The 9,807-nt window shown below is 46.3% G+C and overlaps 1 protein-coding gene across 1 annotated transcript in view; it reads right to left on the reverse strand.

Annotated features, from left to right (window-relative positions):
- Positions 1-355: 355 nt before the first annotated feature.
- LOC139334874 (DNA (cytosine-5)-methyltransferase 3B-like) overlaps positions 356-9,807 on the reverse strand; it is a 33,464-nt gene continuing 24,012 nt past the window's right edge. The window contains exons 9-22 of the mRNA XM_070968110.1: positions 9,326-9,467; positions 9,090-9,212; positions 8,760-8,804; positions 8,554-8,633; positions 7,188-7,300; positions 6,863-7,046; positions 5,936-6,020; positions 5,667-5,812; positions 3,322-3,412; positions 2,875-3,023; positions 2,305-2,390; positions 2,147-2,216; positions 1,947-2,065; positions 356-1,811 (exon numbers count right to left, since the gene is read on the reverse strand). Coding sequence (XP_070824211.1) covers positions 1,670-1,811; positions 1,947-2,065; positions 2,147-2,216; positions 2,305-2,390; positions 2,875-3,023; positions 3,322-3,412; positions 5,667-5,812; positions 5,936-6,020; positions 6,863-7,046; positions 7,188-7,300; positions 8,554-8,633; positions 8,760-8,804; positions 9,090-9,212; positions 9,326-9,467 — 1,575 coding nt within the window. The 3' untranslated portion in view covers positions 356-1,669. The remainder of the gene's footprint in view (positions 1,812-1,946; positions 2,066-2,146; positions 2,217-2,304; positions 2,391-2,874; positions 3,024-3,321; positions 3,413-5,666; positions 5,813-5,935; positions 6,021-6,862; positions 7,047-7,187; positions 7,301-8,553; positions 8,634-8,759; positions 8,805-9,089; positions 9,213-9,325; positions 9,468-9,807) is intronic.

Genomic DNA, 9,807 nt, shown 5'->3' on the forward strand with positions numbered 1-9,807 from the left:
TACAGAAACATCACATGTTCACCAGTGTTTCCCACCATGTCTTCACTCTCTCTCTTTCCTGGATTCAAATGGCAGTCGGCCATTACAGTAAACCAAAACAATTGTATTTTTTTAGATAACATCTAAACATCTACAGTAGGATGAATGCTGTCACTCTTTAATTCTTATCCGTCTGGAACGGTTGGATAAGACCAAAACCCATTCTCTGTTTTTGCATTGGCTTGTTTCAAGTATTTGTACGTAGCTATCAGGGAGATGTCGCTGCGACGTTAAAACAGTTTAACTCAAAGTTTCACACTATCTATACAAAAACATCTGCATATAATCTTTAATAAAAGCTTTTTTTTTCTTTTTTAAGGAGGTGATTTTGATGAACACAAAACAAAAGACAACATTATTGTTTTGTTTTTTACAACAAACAAAAAACTACAAAATGAACTCAGCTAAATATAAAGCCAAAATCCTGCTTCATTTCCAGGTCATCTGTGGTCCACCTGTTTCTACTGCTTAGTGTGTTCTGCTACAGAGGGCTTCTTTCATTTCAATCACAGGAGATCACAGGAGATCACAGGAGATCACAGGAGATCACAGGAGATCACAGGAGATCCACCAGTTTCTTTCATTGGTCTTTGGAGAAACTCAATCATGCTATTAAGGTTTTCTTTCCATAGTCGAATCTAAATAGATACCTACTACTCTACTGTCGAGGAAAAAGTTCAGCAACTCTTCATTTTACCAGGACAATGGCTGTTTTATCTCTGTTAGAATGAACCGATGCTCACCTTTTCTGATCCAGTGCGTCTGTAGACGTTCATCAACTTAGAATTTGGACAATATGAACCCTCAGTCACACGTCTGGGCATCACAGACGCATCAATGAAACAAACCTTTTTGGAGAAAATCCACTCAGACCGAGGCTTGAGGAACAGCAGGGAGCCTTGAAATGGAGCAGAACTTCAGCTGTCCATCTCATGACTTTGGTTCCAGTGAGCTCTGAAGTGTTTCTGTGCAGATGAACAGCCTGTATCAGCAGCCTGCTCGTCACACACGGAGGGATGAGCGACCTCTGAGATGTTTTACGCTTCCTGAAATAAGTTCGATACGGAGCTTCTTAATAGCTGTACTGCTGGTGCCATGTTGCTCTCTACTTTCTACAACTACTAAGTTTAGTCGTCAACTTAAAATCACGCCTTCTGAGGGCATTTTAACAGAAAAAGATCCCATAAAAATCAGTGTACAGGCCGAATGTTAACGAACAAAGCAGAGCATTCAGGTGTCGGCTTTTGTCCCTTTCAACTCGGCCGAACCTCCAGGCGAAGCAGCCCGCTGGCCTCCATCATGGATCAGCGGCACCTGACCTCTGACCTCCATCTCTTTCTGACACTATGGGGTAGTGATGAACCACAGCCAGGGTGCTCACCTGCGCTGTGTTTGTGTGTCTCTGTGTTAGTGTGTGTTATGTGAGTCTAAGGCTGCAGTGCATTATCACCAGCATCCACAAAGGGCTGGACATAATCTAACCGCTACTGTCCCCCAGCTGCACTCGCCTGCCGCAGCGGCCGCCAGAAAAACCTCAGCTCTCTCTAAAATTTGGTCGGTGGCTGATGTTTGTTGGAGCCAGCTGGTGTTTATTCGTAAGTGGCGTCTGCTTGCTGGTGGTGGGTGGTGTCTATTCACAGGCGAAGTAGTCTTTCAGTGGTGCAAACAGATGCCTGATGACAGGGACGCTCCAGGACCGGCCCAGGAGCTTCTGTCTGGCACCGCGGCCCATGTTGGACACGTCTGTGTAGTGGACAGGGAAGCCAAAGATCCTGCAGGGTCAGAAATACACAGTCGGCGTTAAAATCAGCCTCTTTCCAACTAAACCACTCGAGCATTTGATTTTAAAAGCCTAAAGGTTTGTCAGTAATGAATGTGAAGGCTGGTTAACAGTCATTCCTGCTCACCTCTCCAGCTCCGTGCACCACAGTATGTCCTCCTTCCCGTTCATCAGGACAGGGAAGTGCTGATCCTTCCCTTGTTTGATGGAGTTGGAGCGGGTAGTGATGGTACGCACCTTCCCAAACTACAAAACAGCAAATACATGGTCAAACAAGTGCGAACACGTGGAACTGTGAAGAGCGTCTTCATTCTGTTGGCATCAAACCTTGGCGACTCTGCCGTGCTCCAGGCAGTCCTGCAGCTCCAGCTTGTCCATCCCAGAGGCACACAGAGGCCTGGAACAGGGACGAGGAAGCAGTTAGGCTGATATTCTCCGTGTGTGGAAAATCAGGACACAAACATGTTTCTGAGGTGAGCTCCTACCTGTTCATGCCCGGCAAGTTTCCCCAGAAGTATCGGGCGCGGTGAGCCGCAGAGACCTCGATGGCATCAATCATCACTGGGTTACACTGAAAACACACACAGCGGTTAATCATGAAGTCAAGACGAAGATGAAATGATTCTCAGGAACTTTCCTGCTGTTAATCATTCTCTCTTTCAGTTTCTCACTGGAAACACCTTCTGCTGGAGCTGTGCAGGAGTTCAGGGCAGTTTTATCTCCATCAGCTGTTTCAGTCTCTAAATGTTTGCAGCAGTCTTGACAATTACAATTAGTCATTTGGCAGACGCCTTTATCCAAAGCGACGTACATATAAGATTTTCATACATCACAAGAAAAGTTCTAGACGGGAGAGAACAATAAGAGTGAGTGCCCTAATGCAGAAAGAAGGTGTTCAGTGAAGAGCTTGGTCTTTAGTCTTTTTTTTAACTAGTCATGAATTACGTCTTCTGGTCCACATGAAAGAATGAAAGACTCTCTCTCGTTCACAGACGTCTCTGGTCCACGTTCGTGATATCTAAGCCTGCTGGTGCTCTACAGTCTGCGTGACTCACCTCCAGGAACCGCGAGATGTCCCTCTTGTCGTTGACGCCCATGGCGACCACGTTCTCGAACATCCAGAAGAACGGTCGGTCCTCTCCTTCTTTGGGCTTGGCCTCGCTCAGCAGACGGTAAAACTCAAAGAACAGCCTCCCTGTGCCTTCTGGAGCAACAAAACGCCATCAGAGTCTGAGAAAACACCCTGCTTCAGCCTGTCTGAGGCCTAACAGTGGCCACAGATCACATTTTAAAGATAAGATCGCCTACAGTCAAAACCATAAAAACAAGAGCAGTGAGTATTTTTCTTCAAGCTGTATCCACAGAGCAGGAAAGCATCAGAAACAGCCTTTAACTTTAAAAATAAAATGTGTGTTTCAGCTGCAGGGTTTCACCACTGAAGAGCTGAATGACTCAAACTCACAGTCAGGATAAAGGATGCGTCTCTGACATGATGTACCTACCATACAAGCCTTTCCTGGCCGGATTGACGATGGACAGGTCGTTGCAGGGACTTCCTCCGATCACCAGGTCAAACGGACCCCACTCCATCAGCTGAGAGACACAACAGCACCACCAAGTGTTAGACTGAGGGAGTGACAGCTGCTGCAGGACAACAGGACACTGGAAGAAACGCTCCTCACCGAGTGACAGATGCTCTGTTTCTTCATCAACTTTAAAAACATTTAAGAACCAGGAAAGATCAGATACTCAGTTTGATTCAACTATGAAAGGATGCAGATGTTTTATCTTTGCACTGCTAATCTTTAATAAATTATGATTATTTTTATTACTATATATTACTATATGCGATTAATATATATTACTATGTGTTGTGGTGTGTTGGTGTATCATTATAGTACTGTTCAGTTAGTTGTTCAGTTAGTCAGATTCATGTTTTCAGTCCAAAACCTGAAGATATTCAGTTTAATATCATAAAAAATGAAGAAAACCAGCAAATATTCACATTTAAAGATTGAAACATTGACTTTTGGGCATTTAAACTCAAACAAATTACTTAAAATGGTTATTTGATCATTGAAATTGCTGCTGATTGTTGTTTTACTAATCAAAGAAACTGACTCATCTAAATGTAAATTATTCATTAACCAGCAAACGGCAAAAGCCTACTGATTCAACCCACCAGCTAAACTCTAACATCTGCTCGCTCTCCGTCCTCTTTCAGCCTTTCACATACAAACGCCTCCTTCCTCCTGCAGAGGAGTCCTTTTACAGAGGATGAGGAGGACACGGAGGAGTGAAGGAGAAGAAGAAGAGAGAAGAAAAGAATCAGAAAGGAGAACAGAGAGAAGGAGAGCAGGAGGTGGCGGGGGGGTCCTCTTAATCTCTTACATAACAGCGAATAGAGAGCAGGGACCCCTGAACACACACACACACACACACACACACACACACACACACACACACACACACACACACACACACACACACACACACACACACACACAGCGTGACCAACTAGTGAAAGGCTTCCTGAGGGGATTTACAGAGGCTGAAGCTGCTCTTTGTCCTCCACCCTGAACCACGTCACCGCAGCTGCCGGCCTCTGGACCTGAGTGTGTTTTCATGTTCGAACCAGCGACACGAGTCACACCGACGCCTCTCCTGTCTGTGTGTTAAATGTGGAGCTCAGTCACGATGGCGGCCGCCGTCGTAGCAGGGCGTCAGTTTGTTAACCGATACTGAACATTTCCATTTGTGTACGTTTGTGTTTTCCAGATGTTTTTACGCACATTTTTGAACTTTGGATCTGCTTCCAGTCTTTATGCTAAGCTAGGCTAATTGCCTCCTCGCTCTTGCTCCAAGCACACAGACGTGAGTTTGGGATGAGTACTGTTGGACGTTTCGCACAAAGGTCGACTGTTCTTGAATGTCATGCTGAAAAATCTTGTGCAGAATTAGACCTTTGCGTCACATCTGTCCGAGCTGATGGTGAGACATGGAGCTGGAACAAAGAAACAAGCGACGGCCTCTCTGATCTACTAACACTGTGTTTAATGTGCGCTTGATTTATGTCCCCTGACACCTGAGGAACCTTCACAGGCAACAAATTACTCGGGCTGTACTGGTGGTGAGCCACTGTGAACACGTTTGCCCAAACAAAACGGGCAGTTAGGCTTCACACATTGAAACACGTCTTTTCACACACTTGTCAGTACATAAACGTCCTAACGTCCTAGAGTGAGCAAATGAAAAGACTGAAAGAGAAAGGCCTCTAATCCCTGATCAAACATCTTTTCTGTGACATGAAAGAGACAGAAAAGAAACAGAAAACTGAAAGCAGTACAGGTGGACATGAAAGACATACAAGAAGAAAAAACCATGTGTAACACACTCATCTGTGCAGCTGATCTGCTGTTAACGAGGCAAATAGTGTACGGAGTCACAGAGGAGCCGACACACCTGTGCTGCAGCACACCTGACAAACTGAGGAAGGAATGACTTCATGTTTTACATGCGCCGAATTTACAAGGGAGGACAAATAATTAAGAATTTGTGACAGACAGCGTTTGACAAAGTTTAGATTTTCTCCTAAACTCAACAACTCACAAAACTCTGTGTTTTTTAAAGGGAGTCTGGTTCTGATTTGCTGCCACCACAGATTACTCGCAGGTTTTGGTCTGGACGACAGAGATCTGATCTCAGTGAAGATAACGAGAACACATTAAAACAGCAGGTGTGAACACAGAGATCAGACAGTATCCAGATAACGTATCCGGATACACATCCCATTTTAATACCAGGTGTAAATGAGGTGCAGCTTCACCTTCCTCCAAACAGGACTTACATTTTTCTTCGTGATGTCTCGGACATCATGGACGTACTGGATCTTTCCTTCATGTCTGACCACTCCCACCGAGATGGAGTCCTCACACACCTCTGATGCCACGTACTGGTCCACCTTAAAGCCCAGGTCCCTTAGAACCAGGTAGCCTGGAAACACAAACCCACACACACATCTCTGTGATAACCTGCCGCATTACATCAATACATGAGTACCGATGCATTCATTCACTGTTCACACACACACACGCACACACACACACTCATCCTCACCAGTGGCAATGCCGTCGAACAGGGACAGGACTCTGATTGGTCGCCTCTGCTCTGCAGGGACTGCTGGGTAAATCTTTGGTTTTTCCTGGAAGGCAGACAGATGATCATATCTGAGGCACTGAGGAGGCTGATTTGTGTCAGTGTTGTTTTCATGATGTGGTCGAGTAGTTATCAGGGTCATGGCAGCACTTAAAGTTTCTTTCTCTCTAAAGGAGTAATAAAACTCTGTCACAGTGAAAATCTGTTTGCTTTTACACAATAAAACATCAGATGTCTTCGTTTCTGGACCGGCTCTGCTGATTCCTCTCTAACTGGAATGTTGTGTTCTGATGCAATCCAATTAAAAAACACCGCAGAGTTTCTGCCTCAGAAACATGATCATGCAGTTTCGACAGGGTCCTCGTTGTTAAGCTGTGGGAGTCTCACGGCGTTAAGACCGTGCTGGACCGCAGCGGGTCGTTCAGGTGTGCGCTGACTTCCTGAATGCTGCCGATCATGTTACCTGACTCGGCTTGTCCTGGCAAGTCTGGCTTTGGCCTGTGAGCACCACAAATTCACGACTGGAAATCTGCTCTATTTGACTTCAGTGCATTTCCAACCATTGTATTTCAGCAAATAAGGTAAAACATCGGAGAAGAAAGATGGAGAACGTTGAGGAGAACCTTTTGTAGAGACGTAAAACCATCCAGTGTTTCACAGCAACAAGCAAAGATTTGAAAAAGTCAGAGAAACATAACATGTGCAGCATCTCTTTAATCAGCCACCCCACAGATTCATCTTTCCACCTGCTGGCTGGAGCCACTGGTGTCGAGCACAAACAGATGTTTACAGACACAGACAGGTTACCTTTGCCCTTTCTGACACACAGATCATTAAACGTTCGCCAGACCTCACAGAAAGCCTCTTAAAAAGAGCAAAGGGACTCACAAACTCCTGCCCGTTGTCGTTGGCGAAGAACTCCTGCAGCTTGAGGCTCCAGTCGTGGCGTCGTTTCAGGACGCCGTACTGCAGCAGCGGCTGGCACATGTAGCATCGCCACGGGTCCAGATAGCGAGCGTTGTTAGACGCTCCGGGATCGACCAGGATGTCCAGACAGTCCACGCAGAAACACCTGGAGGAGGGACGAGAGGGGAGGAGGTGAGCAGGCGGAGACACCTGTGTGTGTGCGTGCGTGCGTGCGCGCGCGCGCGTGCGTGCGTGCGTGCGTGCGTGCGTGCGTGCGTGCGTGCGTGCGTGTGTGTGTGGTAGTGACCTGCAGCAGTTGGCGTTGCCGCAGAGCAGAACCTCTCGACCTCCGCAGCAGACGGTGCAGTAGGACTGGTAGCCGTCGTCGTCGTACATGTAGGACATCTCCAGGTAAACGTCCTGATGGCACACAGAAAGAAAACTCTGGCCTGATTCACTCGCCTGGATTCAGAGAAAATCATCCTCAACCCAGAGTTCCTGCTTTTAAAGATAAAATCTGTCGTTCTTAATCTTTAATTTTAGCTTTGAGTTTCGATTAGTTTCAGAGAGGGTTCACTCGTTTCAGGGCAGTTCTTGTTTTTGTTTATTTATTTTTTAGCGTCATATGAGAGTCTGTCGGCGGCAGCGTTGAAGACGTTCAGGACAATATTAAAATACAAACACGTTGTGAAGGTTGACACGTTGACATGTCAGTCTCAGCAAACGTCCAAAACCTCTTCGTCCTCCGTGCTGACAAAAACTAAAACTTAAGACTTTTACTCATCATATAATTATATTCTCATTATCATTGTCAGCGATTACATGGTGAATATTATATGACAAACATTTTTATTTGAACTCAAACGTTCTCACGCACAGTTTCAGTTTAGTTGAGTGAACTTTAATCATCTTATTTCAAACATGCATCAGTGTCCTGTTTATTAGGAACATCCATCCATCCATTTTCTATACCACCTATCCCTTTCGGGGTTGTGGGGGGGCTGGAGCCTATCCTAGCTTCAACGGGTGAGAGGCGGGCTACACCCTGGACCGGTCGCCAGCCGATTGCAGGGCAACACACATGACAAACAACCAATCACACACACACTCACGCCTAAGGACAATTTAGAGTCACCAATCAACCTAATGAGCATGTTTTTGGTCTGTGGGAGGAAGCCGGAGAGAACCCACGCATGCACGGCAAGAACATGCAAACTTCACACAGAAAGGCCCCGTCCGGGGATCGAACCTTGTTGCTGTGAGGCACGCGCACTACCTGCTTGCGCCACCATGCCGCTTTATTACGAAAACTCAGCTGAAAATAAAGAGGTTTCATTCACTGATTTAACAGCTAAATCTATGTCTGCAGCCTTTAACGTGAAGGAAACTGAGCAGACTCGCTCTGACAGCCAATCAGAATCTCACCTTCTGAAACTGAACGTGTGTGTGTGTGTGTGTGTGTGTGTGTGTGTACGTGTGGGAAATGTTATTAAATATCAGCTGATTTATTCATTTCAGCCTTTGGAAACTTCCATCAAACCTGTTCTTGTGTGTCATCACTGTTCATTCCCTTTGTTTGGAGCGGTTTCATCACTCCGACGCTCAAACGGCTGATTGATTATGGAACAACAACAATAACAATAATAAAAACAACCAGCTGCTCGTTGCTCTACCTTGCATGTTTGGCACAGGCCTCCTTCAAACAGCGGGTGGAAGGTTGCTGCTCTCATCTTTCCACACGAGAGACAGAAATCTGCCAAAACACACACAGACACACATCAACGACCAGCAGGAAGCTGAGCGTGTACGACAGCGTTAATAATCCACTGATCACTCATTCACACACGCAGAAACACAGCGTGAGCACGTCAGTCTTTACCTTCAATACTTCGTTTATTCTTCAGGACTTCATTCACCATTTGTTCTGAGGGGAAAGACATCAAACAATGACACTGTTCATATTTTCCTGTGAGGCATACCATGAAAATCAGAGCATAAAATCAAAAATACTCTGAAAATGAGATTTCACTGTTCCAAAACAGTAAAATCTGGTCCTAAATAAAATGAGTCTTATTCAGTGAAAACTATAGAACGCAAACAGTCTGAGATTAAACTAAAACCCTGCCTGAAATAGACTAAAGTCCACGTTTACAGAGACGCAGACGCAGCGTTTTGGAGGCGTGCAGTCAGTTGGACTTTCGTCCTCTACCTCGGCTGTAGGACTCCTCGGGGGCGGCCTTGTTCTTACAGAGGCTGACTCTGGGCCGCTTGACGCTGGGGAAATACTCTGGCAGGGACACATCGAGGACCTGGTGGTCCAGAGGGTTGCTGTCTGCAGGGGGACACAGAAACAAAGACCGGCTCACTTCTGGGCTAAATGTCAAATCTTGACGCAGGACACCTGATGGACGTTATACGGCGCTCTGGCGCTGCCGCCTCGCTCACCGGCGGTGTGTGTCGGCTTGAGTCCCTCCTCTCCTTTGGGCAGGAAGCCGCCGTTGGCCCAGTCCAGCATGGGTTTGACCTGGTCTTCGGGATTGTCCGACTCGCAGGCAGAAAACGTGTTCTCTGCCCGGATGCTGGCCATCTGTGTGAGAGACACCAAGAGAGACGGACGCAGCATGAGACAAAGAGACAGAACTAAAATGGACGAACAGCTGATCTGAAGGCTTCAGTGAATCAAAAGTGAGACTTTGACACTGAAGAGAGACACAGCAGCAGAGATGAGGGCAAGACGAACACAATAAGTCAAATTCAGGTTGATTGGACAGAGCGCCCCCACCAGGCCACTGAGCGCCATGGCTGAAAGGGCGAAGCACACAGGTGACGTGAATCAGTGGACGGATCAGAGTCAGAGAGACGAACTCAACGACGCATCACGCTGTTTGTTACCGTCAGAGCAGGAAGAATACGACAAAAACGACTGT

Source organism: Chaetodon trifascialis, chromosome 8, assembly GCF_039877785.1.
Source record: "Chaetodon trifascialis isolate fChaTrf1 chromosome 8, fChaTrf1.hap1, whole genome shotgun sequence".
Lineage (NCBI taxonomy): Eukaryota > Metazoa > Chordata > Actinopteri > Chaetodontiformes > Chaetodontidae > Chaetodon > Chaetodon trifascialis.